Genomic DNA, 19,316 nt, shown 5'->3' with positions numbered 1-19,316 from the left:
TAAGTCTAAAATTCTGTCTCAACTGGTAATGGGATTCATAAACAAGGTATACTTGAGTCCTTTTCTAAAGGAGTAACCCCCTTCCTAAATTGAATACATTTGTGGCTTTTTTAAAAAAAATTTATTTATGTGGCTGCTTTGGGTCTTAGTTGTGGCCCTCGGGATCTTTGTTGCCACGTGCAGGACCTTTAGTTGCGGCATGCGAGGCTTTTAGTTGCGGCATGCGGGGTTTAGTTCCCTGACCAGGGATCGAACCTGGGCCCCCTGCGTTGGGAGCATGGAATCTTAGCCACTGGACCACCAGGGAAGTCCCCCTTTGTGGCTTTTTTTTTTTTTTTTTTTTTTTGCGGTACACGGGCCTCTCACTGTTGTGGCCTCTCCCTTTGTGGAGCACAGACTCCGAATGCGCAGGCTCCGTGGCCATGGCTCACGGGCCCAGCCGCTCTGCGGCATGTGGGATCTTCCCAGACCGGGGCACGAACCCGCGTCCCCTGCATCGGCAGGCGGACTCGACCACTGCGCCATCAGGGAAGCCCCTCGTTGTAGTTTTGATTTGCATTTCTCTAATGATTGGTGATGTTGAGCATCCTTTCATGTGTTTGTTGGTAATCTGGAGAAATATCTGTTTAGGTCTTCTGCCCATTTTTGGACTGGGTTGTTTGTTGTTGTTGTTGTTGTTGTTGTTGTTTGTGGTACGCGGGCCTCTCACTGTTGTGACCTCTCCTGTCGCGGAGCACAGGCTCCGGACGCGCAGGCTCAGCGGCCATGGCTCACGGGCCCAGCCGCTCCGCGGCACGTGGGATCTTCCCGGACCGGGGCACGAACCTGCGTCCCCTGCATCGGCAGGCGGATTCTCAACCACTGCGCCACCAGGGAAGCCCATGTGGCTTTTTAAGAGTTACTTTCTCTGGCATGTGTTTGGAGGCCTTGAGGAGGCAAAGAAGGAGTCAGTAAAAGGATGGTTTGGGCCATGATATTTTTACTTGCTCTTTCCAAGCTTGTTCACGTAGTCCACTGTTGCCACCGTGGAAGCCAGAGCCAAACTTGATCTTCATTTATAGCAAATGTGTTTACCTTCATTTGTAGCAATTTCGTTGTATGTGATTCTGGTTTTCTCTTTCTGTTTTATTAACCTGATTGTTCTTGTGTCCTGTGTTACAAGCTACCTCCAATCCTTTTTGGGGGAAGGGTTTACGTAAATAAAGCACTTGGTGGGCTTCCCTGGTGGCGCAGTGGTTGAGAATCCGCCTGCCGATGCAGGGGACGCGGGTTCGTGCCCCGGTCCGGGAAGATCCCACATGCCGCGGAGCGGCTAGGTCCGTGATCCATGGCTGCTAAGCCTGCGCGTCCGGAGCCTGTGCTCCGCAACGGGAGAGGCCACAACAGTGAGAGGCCCGCCTACCACACACACACACAAAAAAGCACTTGGTAACAGTGAGCATCATGGGCCTTAGAGGAGGGTGGGGCCGGGAGTGGTGTGTCTCATTTCATTCAGATCCTTGTCTGTCTCTAGCCTTTTTGTGTACAGTCATATTTATTTCAAGCCTTGGGCTTACTTTCTTTGAAGGGTATGTTAAGAGAAAAGGGCTTCTTATTGCCCAGACACTTAGCTGTTTTCCATTTGAGAACTTGGCCTGTGAATTTTCTTTCCATTTCCCTCCAGGTCACTGTTGTTTCGCTGATCTTTGTTATGCTGGTCAGGGCTGGTCCTTGGCAGCTCCGATACCTGCAGAATCTGATATGCTTGCTGCTTTGTATCAGAAACGTAACCAAGAGAATATTAGAGCAGCTCTTCCCAAAGTGTTTTCTGTGGAACACTAGTGCTTCTTGAGAGATGTGAGGAAAGGATTCTTCATTGAAATGAGTTTGGTAAATGGTACATTAAACAAAAGTGAATAAAGTGTTTCTCTGTTGGATTTCTCTAATGTGTATCATGTATCTCCCAAGGAAGAGGGTGTACAGCTTTCCCCAAGTGATTTAACCTCAGCAGCATTTTGTTTTCTTTTGGAATACCTGTTTACATATTGTTTGCGTGAAACAGTTTGAGAACAGCTGTATTAGACACAGAGTCCTTATAAAAATATTATTGATGAGTAAATATTCATTTTTCTACTTATTGTAATCCTGTATAGAGAAGCCATTTATTCAGAGTCATGTGGCAAAAGGGTATTATTCATACTTTGCTCTCAAAAATAAGACTGTGCATGTATAGATTTTTCAAGTCTAGATTTATATCAGTATATTTCTTGTTTGTTGGTTCTGTGTGATCTAAACTTCTAGGCAAATGGGTATTTCTTAGATAACACCTCTTTTTCTTGTTCTTGAACACAGCACCATCTTATATGTGTAGCGAGGAGTTAGAGACTTTTTATTCATTCATTTCCCAAACTCTGAGTGCCCATTGCGTGCCTGGGCACGGCCTGGGTGTTCATATACAAATATAAATAAGAACAGCCAGTGTGGCGGTGCTAGATGCAGTGACCCCTGTCTCTGGGAGACAGTGGGAGCTCAAATGAGAGATGTCAGGAGAGATTCTTGGAGGATATGACCCTTGAGGTATTCTTGAATGACAGATGGTACAACAGTGCAACAGTGGATGGAAAATGGGCCCTGCAGGTTGAGGAAGCAGGGGGGTATCTTGGCATGATAGGAGATTGTAAGGAGTTCATCAGGGCTGGGGTGTGGGTGAGAAAGAGAAGGCAGAGGAGAGAGGTAGGAGCACTCAGGAAGCATTGCACCTGCCCTGCTAAGCAGTGCAGACTTTATTCTGGAAGGTGATAAGATACCACAGGAGGACTTTAAATCAGGGACAATAGACTTGCATTTTAGAAAGATCATGCTGGAGGCTATGTACAGTTGAGATCTATATCTGTCCATAATTTTATCATGTGAACTTCAACATCACTTTTTAAGCATGTCTTTTCTATTCCTGAAAAGAGATAATTAATTTTAAAAGTTTTTAAACTTTTCTGATGAAGAATCTATTTGACTTTGTAAAGCATTATCAGTTTCACTATTGTGTAAGTCTTTATTATTTTTGTTTTATTTTTTTCCAGAGAAGAGGAGGTATCTTGCAGTGGGCCTCTGTCCCAAAAACAAGCAGAATTTTTTCTTTCTCAACAGGTATGTTCTGTAATTGGTCGTGAATTTTTTTTTTTAATCCTGTGACATTATATGTCATGACATATGTTTGTTATGTGAATAGGTTTATTAGTGAAGCAGCATTATTCTTATTCTTGGTCATTTTTTCTTTACTAACAATGCAGTTGTAGCTATGTGTCCCTTCCTATTTTCTGTGTGATTTTATTTCTCTGTTAGGGTCATAATGCATGTTCATTTAGTAATGGTGTGTGACTAACACAGCCCAAAAATGTGATTTAGAAGACTTACTTCCCCTTTTCCCCAACACTTTATCATGGACATTTTCAAACAGAAATACAAACTGAAAATCATTATGTAGTGAATACCTATATACCCATCATCTAGATCCTACAATTAACATTTTGCTGTTTATCATATATCTACCCATATAGCCACCATTTCATCTTATTTTTTTATACATTTCAAGTTGCAAGCATTGGTACACTTTTACCCCAGACATTTCTTACTGGTGTTTTTGAGCCATACTTTTTCCTTTTTTTTTGGTAATATAAGCTGAATGTTTTTCTCGCATGTTATTTTCAGCATAGAATTTTGATTTTTGCTCTACTTTTCTAGTTTTTCCCTATTTTTGTTATTAATTTTCTTTCTGCAGAAAGATGTAATGTTTAGATCTAGATGCAGGTGATAGAATCACCCCTACAGATGAATTTTAAACAGATTAGAAAAACTCATCTAGACAATTGGTTAACTGTAGAGGAGAAAATAGACCTGGATCTTCACCTCATCTTTGCACCTCAGTACTTTACAGGTGGATTAAAGGCTTAACTATAAACATTTAAGGTTATAATTAGACCAGGAGGAACTGCATATTAACTTTTTTCTAAAAAATTTTTAAATTTAATTTATTTTTTTATATAGCAAGTTCTTATTAGTCACCCATTTTATACACATCAGTGTCTACATGTCAATCCCAATCTCCCAATTCATCCCCCCCCCACCCCCACCACACCGCTTTCCCCCCTTGGTGTCCATATGTTTGTTCTCTACGTCTGTGTCTCAATTTCTGCCCTGCAAACTGGTTCATCTGCACCATTTTTCTAGGTTCCACATATATGCGTTAATATGCGATATTTGTTTTTCTCTTTCTGACTTACTTCACTCTGAATGACAGTCTCTAGATTTATCCATGTCTCTACAAATGACCCAATTTCATTCCTTTTTATGGCTGAGTAATATTCCATTGTATATATGTACCACATCTTCTTTATCCACTCGTCTGTCCATGGGCATTTAGGTTGCTTCCATGACCTGACTATTGTAAATAGCGCTGCAATGAACATTGGGGTGCATGTGTCTTTTTGAATTATGGTTTTCTCTGGGTATATGCCCAGTAGTGGGATTGCTGGGTCGTATGGGAGTTCTATTATTAGTTTTTTAAGGAACCTCCATACTGTTCTCCATAGTGGCTGTATCAATTTACATTCCCACCAACAGTGCAAGAGGGTTCCCTTTTCTCCGCACACGCTTCAGCATTTGCTGTTTATAGATTTTCTGATGATGCCCATTCTAACTGGTGTGAGGTGATACCTCATTGTAGTTTTGATTTGCATTTCTCTAATGATTAATGATGTTGAGCAGCTTTTCATCTGCTTCTTGGCCATCTGTATGTCCTCTTTGGAGAAATGTCTATTTAGGTCTTCTGCCCATTTTTTGATTGGGTTGTTTGATTTTTCAATGTTAAGCTGTATGAGCTGTTTATATATTTTGGAGATTAATCCTTTGTCCGTTGATTTGTTTGCAAATATTTTCTTCCATTCTGAGGGTTGTCTTTTCATCTTGTTTGTAGTTTCCTTTGCTTTGCAAAAGCTTTTAAGTTTCATTAGGTCCCATTTGTTTATTTTTGTTTTTATTTCCACTACTCTAGGATGTGGATCAAAAAAGATCTTGCTGTGATTAATGTCAAAGAGTGTTCTTCCTATGTTTTCCTCTAAGAGTTTTATAGTGCCCGGTCTTACATTTAGGTCTCTAATCCATTTTGAGTTTATTTTTGTGTATGGTGTTAGGGAGTGTTCTGATTTCATTCTCTTTCATTTTCCCAGCACCACTTACTGAAGAGACTGTCTTTTCTGCATTGTATATCCTTGCCTGCTTTGTCTTAGATTAGTTGACCACAGGTGCGTGGGTTTGTCTCTGGGCTTTCAATTCTGTTCCATTGGTCTATATTTCTGTTTTTGTGCTAGTACCATATTGTCTTGATTACTGTAGCTTTCTAGTATAGTCTGAAGTTAGGGAGTCTGATTCCTCCAGCTCCTTTTTTTCCCCTCAAGACTGCTTTGACTATTCGGGGTCTTTTGTGTCTCCATACAAATTTTAAGATTATTTGTTCTAGTTCTGTAAAAAATGCCATTGGTAATTTGATAGGGATTGCATTGAATCTGTAGATTGCTTTGGGTAGTATAGTCATTTTCACAATATCGATTCTTCTAATCCAAGAACATGGTATAGCTCTCCATCTGTTGGTATCATATTTCATTTCTTTCATCAGTGTCTTATAGTTTTCTGCATACAGGTCTTTTGTCTCACTAGGTAGGTTTATTCCTAGGTATTTTATTCTTTTTGTTGCAATGGTAAATGGGAGTGTTTCCTTAATTTCTGTTTCAGATTTTTCATCATTAATGTATAGGAATGAAAGATTTTTGTGCATTAATTTTGTATCCTGCAACTTTACCAAATTCATTGATTAGCTCTAGTAGTTTTCTGATGGCATCTTTAGGATTTTCTATGTATAGTATCGTGTCATCTGCCAACAGTGACAGTTTTACTTCTTCTTTTCCAATTTGTATTCCTTTTATTTCTTTTTCTTCTCTGATTGCCGTGGCTAGGACTTCTAAACTATGTTGAATAATAGTGGTGAGAGTGGACGTCCTTGTCTTGTTCTTGATCTTAGAGGAAGTGCTTTCAGTTTTTCACCATTGAGAATGATGTTTGCTCTGGGTTTGTTGTATATGGCCTTTATTATGTTGAAGTAGGTTCCCTCTATGCCCACTTTCTGGAGAGTTTTTATCATAAATGGGTGTTGAATTTTGTCAAAAGCTTTTTCTGCATCTATTGAGATGATCATATGGTTTTTATTCTTCAATTTGTTAATATGGTGTATCACATGGATTGATTTGCATATATTGAAGAATCCTTGCATCCCTGGGATAAATCCCACTTGATCATGGTGTATGATCCTTTTAATGTGTTGTTGGATTCTGTTTGCTAGTATTTTCTTGAGGATTTTTACATTTATATTCATCAGTGATATTGGTCTGTAATTTTCTTTTTTTGTAGTACCTTTGTCTGGTTTTGTTATCAGGGTGATGGTGGCCTCATAGAATGTGTTTGGGAGTGTTCCTTCCTCCGCAATTTTTTGGAAGAGTTTGAGAAGGATGGGTGTTAGCTCTCCTCTAAATGTTTGGTAGAATTCACCTGTGAAGCCATCTGGTCCTGGACTTTTGTTTGTTGGAAGATTTTTAATCACAGTTTCAATTTCATTACTTGTGATTGGTCTGTTTATATTTTCTATTTCTTCCTGGTTCAGTCTTGGAAGGTTATCCGTTTCTAAGAATTTGTCCATTTCTTCCAGGTTGTCCATTTTGTTGGCATAGAGTTGCTTATAGTAGTCTCTTAGGATGCTTTGTATTTCTGTGGTGTCTGTTGTAACTTCTCCTTTTTCAGTTCTAATTTTATTGATTTGAGTCCTCTCCCTCTTTTTCTTGATGAGTCTGGCTAATGGTTTATCAATTTTGTTTATTTTCTCAAAGAAACAGCTTTTAGTTTTATTGATCTTTGCTATTGTTTTCTTTGTTTCTATATCATTTATTTCTGTTCTGATCTTTATGATTTCTTTCCTTCTGCTAATTTTGGGTTTTGTTTCTTCTTTCTCTAGTTCATTTAGGTATAAGGTTAGTTTGTTTATTTGAGATTTTTCTTATTTCTTGAGGTAGGCTTGTATTAATATAAAATTCCCTCTTAGAACTGCTTTTGCTGCATCCCATAGGTTTTGGATTGTCGTGTTTTCATTATCGTATGTCTCTAGGTGTTTTTTGATTTCTTCAGTGATCTGTTGGTTATTTAATAATGTATTGTTTAGCTTCCATGTGTTTGTGTTTTTTACATTTTTTTCCCTGTAATTGATTTCTAATCTCATAGCGTTGTGGGCAGAAAAGATGCTTGATATGATTTCAATTTTCTTAAATTTACCAAGTAAATGTTCTAACAATATTAAAACTCAAAGAGCAAAATGGGAGAAAGGAGTTGTAATACATATGACAAAGGGTTAATACTTTTGCTTAAAAAGTTGTAGTTTCAAAGACGATTGATGATGAGACAAATTTATAATATATTATTACATGAAAAAAGCAAGTAATAAAGTGATATATTCTAACTTTGATAAAAAGTATGCATATATATGTATAAACACATACATACACACACACACAGAAAAAAGACTGGAATGAGATACACAGACATAAAAATAGTGTTATTTCTGGGTGGAAGGATTACAGATGATTTTTGTTTTCTTCTGTATGCTTTTCCATATTTTTGGAATCTTCTATAATGATATAATGAATTCAAATATAATTAGAAATTATTATTATTCATAAAGAAAAATTTGTCTAGCTAAAATTGAAGAGTCCATAACCTGGTTAAGTACTAATCATTAATTTAGAAGTCATTTTCTACATATTTTGTATAATTATTGCTGGTACCATCCATATGAAACAAATAACCAGGAGTAGGGCAAGTGTGTATCTCCCTTTGCCAGGCTGGAGATACATACTTCCCACCTTGAAGGCACTTACAGTCTGGGGGTGGGGTCAGCTGGTACTTTTAATATAATGTGGTAAGTACTGCAGGAAGGGTTAGTGCAGGGAGCTTGTGGGAACATGTAGGTACTTACAGGACCTTATCTAGTTTAGAAGGTCATAGAAGCAGGTGGCTGAAATCTAAACTGGGCCCTGAAGACTGAGCAGGAGTTTGCATGGAAGACTGTGTGGATGGGTCGTTGGGAAGCTTAGAATTCCAGGAAGAGGAAACAGTGTTCTGCATGGTCAAGAGGAGAGTGTAGGTGCAGAAAAAAAAGTAATCACATGATGCTATTTAGTATTCATGTCCATATGTTTATTGGCCATTTCTTTCTAGTAAGTTGTCATTTTTAAATTTCAGGCTTCTTTGTTAAAGAATGATGAGACTAAAGCCCTCACTCCAGCTTCTTTGCAGAAAGAGTTGAACAACTTGTTGAAATTTAATCCTGATTTTGCTGAAGCGGTGAGTCTTTTCCAGAATTTTGTTGCTAAGTTGGAAAGCAGGGACAAGGCTCTTCTTCCTGTTGAGTAGTAGTGCAAATGAGGATTCACTGAATGACCCAGTTTCTTGGAAAGAAATCATGTTGTTGGCACTTAAAGGACTCAGCCTAGGTTGCAAAGCTTTCCCTTCCACCTCCATCCCTGCTGGCCCAGGGGGATTTCTTTCTCTAGTTGCGGCGAGCGGGGGCTACTCTTTGTTGTGGTGCATGGGCTTCCCATTGTGGTGGCTTCTCTTGTCGCAGAGCACAGGCTCTAGATGCATGGGCTTCATTAGTTGCGGCATGCAGGCTCAGGAGTTGTGGCGCACGGGCTTAGTTGCCCCGCGGCATGTGGGATCTTCCTGGACCAGGGCTCGAGCCTGTGTCCCCTGCGTCGGGAGGCAGATTCTTAACCACTGTGCCACCAGGGAAGCCCTGAATTCAAGTTTTAAGATCTTTAGTTTTGTACTCACACTGTTCCTTAATGCCTGAGCTAGGTGATTCCCCCTCCATCCTCACGTATCACCCATGGATCCTAATATAACCAGTGGCATAGTGGATGAATATTTAGGATAAAACTCTGACACAAATTCTAATGGAATCCCCTTTTTTCGTTTGAGTACACCTTCTGGGGGGAAAGTATACCCAAACCAGCAAATGTACCTTAAGCCTATTTAATCCTGCCTGTGGGGAAAAGATTAAGCTAAACTATGACCATCTTGTTAAAATGGTAGGGGATACGCAGGTGTTTGCAGCCAGTGGACCTCTCTGAATTAATATTACACAAGAGGAAGCAGAGCATTTAAAATATGTTGATTGTTTCTTGTTTTAGCACTACCTCAGCTACTTAAACAACCTCCGGGTCCAAGATGTTTTCAGTTCAACACACAGCCTCCTTCATTATTTTGACCGCCTGATTCTTACTGGAGCCGAAAGCAAAAGTAATGGGGAAGAGGGCTATGGCCGGAGCTTGAGATACGCTGCTCTGAACCTGGCCGCCCTGCACTGCCGCTTTGGTCACTAGTAAGTTTATAGACTTTTGTTCATGCAGAAATTGAAGAAATTATCTCTCAAATGTTAACTGAGATGTATTTTCTTTTTAATATGCTGTATTTTAAAAAAAAGAAGAAGAAGAAGGAAAAGGAGAAAAGAAAGAGCCTGTTCAACCTGGAATTGTCAGTAACTTCTATGGAAGGAAGCTTTTTGCAGTGAACAGAAGTTAATGAAAACCTTCTGCCTAAAGAGTCTGCCCCCTGGTGTCACTATTTAGCATTACCATCCAAGTACACGGCCTCTTTCTTTCTTTACTTGTAAGAATAACGGCCACTGAATTAAAAGGAAATTAGGTCATTAGGCCAGAGATTCCCAACAGGATTTTTCAGAGGTAATAATGGGGATGTAAAAGTTATTTTCAGTATTTCAAAAAGCCAAAAGGAAGTTGTGTCTTTACTGCTTAAAAGACTGCGTGGCTTATCGAACGTCACGTTTGTGCTTTTGGTTGGAATTCAGGCAGCTCAGTGCGTGACACTGACTTATGCCATTGCTAAGATATGCCTGTGATTTTAATAAATAAAAATAGGAAATTGATCAGTTATTATTTAGTAAAGAGTTAAGAGAATAAAAACTTTCAAAATATGGAGGCTATTTTGGAAATCATGAACTAATGTGAATAATGGTGAAAAGGTAGGAAATTACTAATTGAAAGAGTCTCTCTGCCTCCCCTGTGGCTTTTTCCCATTTAAGAAAAATATGGTTTCTGCCACAAGCATCTTTGAATAGAGACTAGAGTGTGTTAATGGAAGTATAGTGTCCCAAGTTCAAGAATTGAGACTTCTACCCCTTGCTCCATGGCCCAGGCAACAACCAGGAAAGTCTATTAACTTCTGGTTATCACATTTTAAAAGGGACATAGACAAGCTGGAGCTTGTGGGTGGGACTGTCTCACTGGAGGCATTCAAAGCCATGTCATATAAATAGTGTGGGAAGGATGTGAGAATGTTTAGCCTGGAAAAGAAATGATTTAGCCAAGCATGTGTTTGACATCTTCCTGTAGTGAAGGTCATGTGAAAAGGGCTTAGATTGATTGAGGGTGTGATTACTAGAGAAGATTGGGAGCTGGTGAGTGCAAGTTAAAGGGCAAAGCATTTTTGCTGCTTATAAGGAGGAGGTTCCCGTGTACGGAACCGTCTGAGAAGGGTGTCAGGAGGGTTCTCATGTGTGCAGCAGGGGTGACATTAAGGGAATCCAAGTGTCAGATTGATACTTGAACCAAAGAATGTTGAAGGCTACTCTGAACTTCATGATTTTGTGAGATTCCATATTATCTTTTAAGAGTCAACTTCTTTTTTTCTGCCCAGCTTTAATAACCTCTTTGATCAGGGCCTTTCATGTTTTATGTACTCATTATAAATAGCAGCACCATTTGTAATATTTGCCAGTAACCTATCTCTGTGTTACACACAGCTTGCCCTAGGGTTTGGAAATTTGTATGCAGTCTGCTAGATACAAGTAATCAATCTGTTGATGAATTTCTCTATATTTACAATATTATCAGTGGATAGGCAGCTAACTGTATGGAATTAATTACTAATTAATTTCTGATTTCCTCAACTCCAGGCTTCTTTATTTTTAGTCCTGGCGCTGTGGGCTTGTATAAATCTTTCTCACTTAGCTAATAGGATTGTGGAGATTTCTTGAAAATCTTTATAGTTGCTTATTGAGTGTCTACTATGTAATAGGCACTGTTCTAGGTGCTGGGGATCAGGAGGGAAAAAAAAGAGGAGAAAAAATACCTCAGTTCTCATGGAGCTTACATTGGGGGAAATAAATAATAAACAGCACTAAACATAATTATAATGTGTCAGGTAGTGATGGGTCAGGATAAGGGATTAGAGAGTGATGATGGGGAGTACTATTGTTTTCATAAGTAACACTCTTCTTCCAGATATACACACAAATCACTTATTTGTCAATTTGTAAATTTCTGTTTAAATAGTAAGGTAGCAACTCGGCCCTCCCTAACCTCTGTTAGCTTAATATTTGAACAGAGATTTAAAGGAGTTGAGGGAGTGAGTAATCTGTGCATTATCTGAAGAAAGAGTGTCCTTATTAGCTAGAATAGCAAGTGCAAAGGCCCTGAGGCAGGATTTACTTGGCATGTTTGAGGAGCAAGTAGTGTGGTTAGAGTGCTGTAGTAAGGGGGGAATAGAGGAGGACGAGGTTGTAGAGGTGGCAGGGGTCAGAGAGTTTAGGGTCCTGTAGGCCCAAGTAAGGACTTTGGCTTTTACACTGAATGACATAGGAAGCTGTTGTTTAGAGGCTACAGATCTTTCTGCTCTGGCATTTTGCGAACCGTAGACGGCCAATGCATTTCAGACATTACAACCAGTTTGCCTCTTGCTCTTTTACTGAAAATTTTTATCAGAGGCTTTTCTGATTAGCAGCAATGGAAAACCAAAGGTTCTTTAAGGATTTGCCAGAAACTTTGAAGTTTCTGTGTTGGTAATCCACCTGTTCTTCCTACCTGAGAAAAACAGTCTTTCTTTAGTCCTGTTTTACCATACTATCTATACAGTCCTCCCAAAGGCCTTTTTTCTAAATGTAACATTATTTATTTGGTCATCAGATGTTCAACAAAATTAAATCAACTGATATTTATTGAGGGCCTGTGTGTAAAGATATGCTTCCTGCCTTCAAATAGCTTATATTCTGGTGCCTCTCAGCATTAAAAGAGATTTAAAAGAAATGTAAAATAGGTAAAAATGTATCTGGTTTCTTTATTCAAACAGGTAGTTATTGAGGAAGAATTCAGCTCTTAATTGATTGTGTGAGGCTATTGCTCGTGTTGATAGAAAATTTGACATAAATTTTTCCCTATGTAAGTGCTACCCAGAGAATTTCTGATTCTTTTTTGAGATCCTCAGTGATCCAGTATTTATAGAACTTCTGTGCCCTCTGCAGGTTGAAGAAATAAAACTAACACAGATTAAATGAATAGAGGGTGGTGCACAGTAGTATTTAATTAAGCACCGCAAGCAGGTAGCGTTTCTGTGGGTTTTTTTCAGAAGCGAAGGCCCAGTGGGGCCAAGAACAGTTGGCTGAGTTTCCACAGAAGTTGCGAGGTTGGGGGACACATCCCGGAGGGAGGGGAACCACATGAGCAGAAAGAAGACATCTCAGAAGGGAAAATCCTCAAAATAACTTTAAAAACTAGTACTGAAAAAATTATAAAAGTATCAAATCCCATAGTTAAAAATTTTTTTCAAATGATGCAGAAGCGAAGGCAATGAAAAGTAAAATCTTACATCCTCTCCTTGTCCCTCCCCTCAGCAGTAGTCAACTGAAAAAAAAATCTTAGGAGCTGGGATGAAGAAAAGCCATTCCTTCATGTCCCTTTTAGTAGAAGTCCACCTTAGAAGGGACATGTTCTGTATCTCCACTGTTACTGTTTCTTGCTGCTGGGGGAGGAGAGTGCCTCTGAGGGAATAAGACCATGGTTTCAACTTCCAACCCAGAGGCCTGCACGCTGGTGAATTACCGTACAGATGACTTCCTGTTACTGTTGCCTGTACACGTTTGTGGTTGTTAATGAGTTATTAACGTTCAGTCTGTCATTAGTCAACAGGCAGAGCTTGCCCTGCAGGAGGCGATTAGGATTGCCCAGGAGTCCAACGATCACGTGTGTCTCCAGCATTGCTTGGTGAGGCCACCTTCCTGTCTTGGAAGTTCTGCCCCTGGGTTGAGTTGGCCTTGGAAAGGCCCCGTTTGAATTGGGTTGTTTTGCAGTTGGGAGGTCCTCAGCAGTGATGGGAAACCAGTTAGATGGTCAGGGAAATTCAGGAAAGGCAACCCATGTTTATTTATCTTTCTTAATTCTTGATGTCCTTTTTACTTTGGAGGCATTTCTTGTCTGCAAGCTTTAATGCAGCTTGCCATGCAAAACTGCCGCATCAAGCGTTGGCATTAACAAAGGCGTCTGCAGTACTGGTAACTGGATAAGACCTTGTCCTGTCAAAGCATCATCACCAGGCACAAGTAGGACACAGACTTCAGCAACCACCTGAGAATTTCACTTTCTCAGTTACAGGCCATATGGGGGCTTCATGCTTTTTTTCTGGAACATTTGCCACTCACTGCTCTCAGAGGTGAAGAAGATAAATGGCTTGATTATTTCAGTCTGATGGTTTTAATGTGTTTGATGGGTTTCACTTAGGTTTATAATTTGTGAAAGTGTATTTTAGAGGATTTATCTTGCCTGTTGTTAATTTGTTCTCACAACCATGCTGATGCTTTCAACAGAACATTAGCCATTATTATTGTTATGATACATTTTGATGACTTCTCTTGCCAGAGCTGGCTTTATGTGCTGGGACAGAAGAGATCTGATAGCTATGTTCTTCTAGAACATTCTGTGAAGAAAGCTGTACATTTTGGGTTACCGGTAAGGCTCATCTTTCTGTGAGATTGTTTAAACAAAGGGTATGGTTTTATTCTTGGTAGTTTCATGTGACCTTAATTATTAAACCACTAAATTCTCTTGATAGGTTCCTCTCTGCTCCCTTTATCCTAATAACGTCTGTGAAAGTTCCATTTATCAACTTGATGAGATCTTTGTTTAGTTTATTATCAACACTAACTTATACATATTTATTTAGAACATTTTTAGGGAAGGCTTATTTTTAAACCGGGGATTGGCAAACTCTACAGCCCGTGGGCCAGATCTGGCTTTACTGCCTCTGCTCATGTGTGGCCCTCAAGCTAAGAATGGGTTTTACATTTTTAAATAGTTGCGGGGGGTGGGGGGGAACAAAGAAGAATATGCGACATAGACCAACTGTGGCCTGCAAAACCGAAATTATTTAGTATCTGGCCTTTTACAGAACAAGTTTACTAATGCTTATTTGAAATAATAAACAAAGCCAGGAGCCAGTAAACCTGACCAGCAGATTTGTCCTTTCTCATTTTGATTAACAGGGAAGGACCTGAATTATATTCCTCGATGACAAACACTGAGGAGCATTGAAAGGGCATAGTCTCTACACATGAAATAGTAATGACTGTTAGAATCTAGATTACTATTGCTCAAAGAACCTTATTCTGTCTAAAAAAAAATGAAAAAATAAAATGATAGACTTCTTAAGCACAATTTTTGTTACGGATTTAAGTGGACTTCTTTTAGTTGAGCTTTCGTCCTTGAAAATTATACCAGAAGTTAATGAAAAGATAATTATGCTCCTAATAGGCAGCCTTTCTTAATCTCCTACCACATAATGTGCCCGGCACTGTTTGATACATACTATTTAATTTTGATCCTTAAAATAATTCTTTATGATGGGTGTGATGCCCATTTTACAGATGGGCTTGTCTAAGAAGCTAAGTGACTGGCCCCAGGTCACACAGTAGATGGCAGAGGCAGTGCTTAAGTCCGGATCCATTAAATTTCAAAGCCCTGGCTCTTCCCATTGTACTATTACCCTCCCTTCCATCCCCAGTTTTTCAGGAACATATCTCGTGTGGGTCAGGGTCAGGCTTACAGGTACTTTCTTTTTACATAGCGCTGTCATTGTGCATGTGCTGAAATGTGAAATATGCCAAATTTCTGAAGAGCAAAACAAAACTTTGTCACGTAATCTCTATCCTGAGTCGTGCGTACGTCTGTCCCCTTAGTACCTCGCCTCTCTGGGAATACAGTCCCTAGTTCAGCAGAGAGCTTTTGCTGGGAAGACGGCAAACAAACTTATGGATGCCCTAAAGGACTCCGACCTCCTGCACTGGAAACACAGCCTGTCAGAGCTCATCGACATCAGCATCGCACAGAAAACAGCCATCTGGAGACTCTACGGCCGCAGGTGGGTCTTCAAGGCTATGAGGGCACGAATCCTTTTGTAGATGAGCAGGAGCCAGCAAACTGGTTCTGTGAAGGCCAAATGGATGGAGGTTGTTTTGTACAGGGGATTAAAGAAAATGCTTTAGAATTTTAAAACATTTTCTACTTTGCACAGACTTTGCAAAGATTTTTCCTATGTGCATTTTTATTTACTTATTTAACTAGGGGGTGATCTCCATTCCAGGATGCATAGGACAAGGTTCACAAATCTGATCTGCCCCAGATCACAAACGAATTAACAAGTGACAGAGCCCAGACTCAAGGCCAGGTCCTCTGACTCCAAGCACCACGCCCCTGCACTCTGAGATGGGAACCTCTCTTCCTGTTCTCAGGAGGCATGGGCCACAGGCACTCAAGCCGAGCACCCCCTTAACCCCAAAGCTGTTGTGTAAAGAAAGTTGCTTCCCTGTTACCCAGGATGTACTCTCTGGACTGTCTCCAGCTTCGTGTGTAATTCCCATTTAGCCTCCCGTAGCTTGGAAGTAAACTTCTGAACCAGATTTCTAATCCTGGAGTTTACCTCACCTAGACAATATGCTGTTTCTAGGAATTCAGTCACAAAAGGAAGTGCCTATTTTATCAGTCTTGTTTTTGTACTTGAAGTAATTTTTGGCACCATGTGGTCTGAAACAGCTGCAGGCACCAGCCACTGCTTCCACTGTCAGAGCAGCCGGTGCCAGGGTGGCATCAGGTCTGAATTTGCCCGTGAAAGCGAATTAACATACTGTGACCACAGGGAAAATTAGAGGCAGTGGGCGGGTCTGGAGCTTGGAGCTCGCAACTGTGCCGTAACCACTACATGTTTTCTTCGGGGCTGCACACCCAGGATGCTTTTCTGCTCTCCTCGTCCGGAGGACAGGAGAACTGGCTCTGGGAGGCAGCTGCTCCCCGGAAGCCAGAGCCTGCGGAGGGGCTTAACCTCCTCCTGTTTCCACCCAAGGTGACTGTAGGGCGTGGCTGAGGGCAGCCTGCGCCTCTGGACTGATGGGGCGTCCTGTGTCTCCTCCCCAGCACCATGGCCCTGCAGCAAGCCCAGCTGTTGCTGAGCATGAACAGCCTGGAGTCGGTGAACGCAGGCACGCAGCAGAACAACACGGAGTCCTTCGCCGTGGCGCTGTGCCACCTCGCTGAGCTGCACGCGGAGCAGGTGGGCAGGTGGCCGGGCCCTGTGCTTCCGGAGCCGTGTAGGCCCCGCCATTTCCGTCCTCTAGTGCTTGAGAAAGGCACTGGGCGGGTCTGGTTGGATGCAAGTGGTTGGAAGGGTGAAATCCCACCAGTAGAAGTGGACCGGGTGTGGAGTCTGCAAGGTTTGTTGAACTTGGGATCTCTTTCGGCATCGGGGAAGAGAATAAGAGGTCAGCTGTTTCTATGTACCAAGTGGAATAAAAAGGAGTCTTTGAAATTTAGGGTAGTAGAGCTGTGTATGTTTGTGGGAAAGGGAAGAACATAATAGGAGTACAGCCAAGATGACAATAGCTAAGGTTTGTTGTACATTTGCCCTGTGCCGGGCCCTGTGCTTAGCGGTTTACGTGTATCATCTTCCTGATTCCTTACAGTAGCCTCATAAGGTCAGCTTTATCATCACCCCTATTTCACAGAAAAGAAACTGAGGTCCAGGGAGCAAAGTCCCATACCCACAGCCAGTAAATGTCAGTGTCACATCTTCAGCCCAAGTCTGCTTGACTCCAAAGAAAGACAGTTGGAATAGGGCATAACCTTTACTTACAGCCCAAGTAATTTCACACGATTCTCTTTATAGGGGATTGATTAAAGGGTCTCTTATGATGCTCTAGACTTCCTTTCCCCTTTGCTCAAAAGTATCTTCTTCCATGGGAAAAGGTCAGGGAAAGCTCTTATCTAAAGCCCTCTAACTAACTAACTGCTGCCTTGCTATAAGCACATTTCCTTGATCATATTATTTTCTCCACCTCTTTGTGGTATAATAATGATCGTTAGGTTGCAACATAACACTCAATATTCCTTAATCTGCATCCTAAAGATCTTTGAGTGGTTTCCGGCCCTTTCAGAAGTCTGTAAGTACTTCTCTCTACTAGACATACTTTAGCATTTTACAATCCTCTAAGTGGTTGTGTAAACAAAGGGCATGGATGGGCTCTGGCTGATGGCGTCTGCCTGCACCTCCATCAGCTGCTATCTTCCTGTATCTGGGAAGCAGCGCCCGAGCTCTCTGACATTAAAACAGCAGACCAGCTGCTCTTGCTGTTTGCTTTCCTCCAGGAATGTTGCACATTAATCACTTTCTTGGTCGTTTTCCCCCCCTCCTAATGGTTCTGGAACCTCTTTAATGTGGATTCTTTTCCTCTGCTGGTGCCTTGGTTAAGTGGAGCATTTGTAATAAATGAGTCAGTGAACGTTCAGTTAGGTATTTGGTATGAGCTTCACGTTGACTTTTTTTTTTTTTTTTTTTTTTTTTTGGCGGTACGCGGGTCTCTCACTGTTGTGGCCTCTCCCGTTGCGGAGCACAGGCTCCGGACGCGCAGGCTCAGCGGCCATGGCTCACGGGCCCAGCTGCTCCGCGGCATGTGGGATCTTCCCGGACCGGGGCACGAACCCGTGTCCCCTGCATCGGCAGGCGGACTCTCAACCACTGCACCATCAGGGAAGCCCACGTTGACTTTCTTTCCCCAACAACTTTATTGAGATATAATTCACATGCCATACAATCCACCCATTTAAAGTGTCCCCTTGTGACCTTTTCAAGTAGGATTCTCCCCACTGACCCCAAGCTTAAACAGTGGAATAACTTCCCTTTGGTTCTCTTTGAGTGATGTAGGGTAGAAATTATTTCTTCATCTCCTGGAATGGAGAACCGCTTTACAAAAATCTGGTCTTGGCTCAATTCTTTAGCCTTAGCTTTCTCCGAGGTCAGTTGTTAATAATTCTGTGATTTTTTTCTGGGGGTAATACCATGCTCTTTGGCTCTGTATTAATCTTTCCATCTCTGGGCTTATGTGAAAGACCTGCTGACTCCATTGTTGCCTGGCTCCAGTGGATGTACTAGGAGACCTCTAATTGTACAGCTAGAAGACAGTCAGTGGCCACTTTATTTCAATTCATTCTCTTTCCCCACCTCTTCTCAACCTGCCTTAGAAAGACTTTTCTAGTGTCAGAACATTGACCATGTAGATAAACCCACTGAGCTGATGACTGTCACATTTTCAATTACACAGGTTAGACTTATACCTATGAAATTAAACTTGGCCAGCTGTGGAGAAGGCAGTTTTGTCACGAATTTCCATTTGCTCTTTTATTTCCTTTGTGTTGTGCTTCCAGTTGTGTCCTGAAACCGATCTCTAGATAAACTGGATGCTGCACTTTGCCATGGTTGTGACTGGGGCTTGGGTGAACCTATGAAGAAGTTATGGGGTCTGAACTGCTGTTTGCGAGCTTCCTCCTGCAGCCCAGAGGAAGTGCTAAGAGACCCGGCCCCCTTTACTCTTTCTGCGTAACTCTGGTTCATCGTGTCACATTCCTCTCCCAGCCTCAGGAAATGGCAGGTCACAATAGGAATGTTTTGGGGGAGTACTGCCATGTGCACTGTTCTCTCTACTTGGCCTGAAGGTTTGACAGCCGTCTAAATCCACATGCCCAACTCTGTATGGTCGTCATGAAAATAATTGGCAAGACTGGCCAGTTAAAATCACAAGAATAAAAAGATTAATCATCTTTTATTATAATTCAGTATATTGTCTACTTAATTCACTTCAAATAGAAGTTCATCTGTGGTCTAACTGAGCCTCTATATAGACTGAAGATATACTACCTGATTAAAGGATAGGGACAAATTGAAAAGCTTTTGGGGGCTTAATAAGATAGACATTCTAGCAATATAAGAGTGTAAAAAAGACATGAAGATGTATTTACAGAAAAAAACATAAATGATTATAAAACATGAAAAAATGTCAACCTAGTCATTAAAGAAATTCAGATTAACACAGTGAAATAACCAGTTTCATCAAACAAGTAGGCAAAGAAGCT

At 41.1% G+C, this 19,316-nt stretch overlaps 1 protein-coding gene across 1 annotated transcript in view; it reads left to right on the top strand.

Moving 5' to 3' along the window:
• ANAPC5 (anaphase promoting complex subunit 5) overlaps positions 1-19,316 on the top strand; it is a 42,135-nt gene that overhangs the window by 9,666 nt on the left and 13,153 nt on the right. The window contains exons 5-11 of the mRNA XM_059039553.2: positions 3,057-3,123; positions 8,314-8,415; positions 9,264-9,454; positions 13,049-13,130; positions 13,782-13,871; positions 15,098-15,279; positions 16,329-16,464. Coding sequence (XP_058895536.1) covers positions 3,057-3,123; positions 8,314-8,415; positions 9,264-9,454; positions 13,049-13,130; positions 13,782-13,871; positions 15,098-15,279; positions 16,329-16,464 — 850 coding nt within the window. The remainder of the gene's footprint in view (positions 1-3,056; positions 3,124-8,313; positions 8,416-9,263; positions 9,455-13,048; positions 13,131-13,781; positions 13,872-15,097; positions 15,280-16,328; positions 16,465-19,316) is intronic.

The sequence above is a fragment of the Kogia breviceps genome, chromosome 15 (genome assembly GCF_026419965.1).
Source record: "Kogia breviceps isolate mKogBre1 chromosome 15, mKogBre1 haplotype 1, whole genome shotgun sequence".
NCBI lineage: Eukaryota > Metazoa > Chordata > Mammalia > Artiodactyla > Physeteridae > Kogia > Kogia breviceps.
This window is presented reverse-complemented; position numbering and strand designations above follow the sequence as displayed.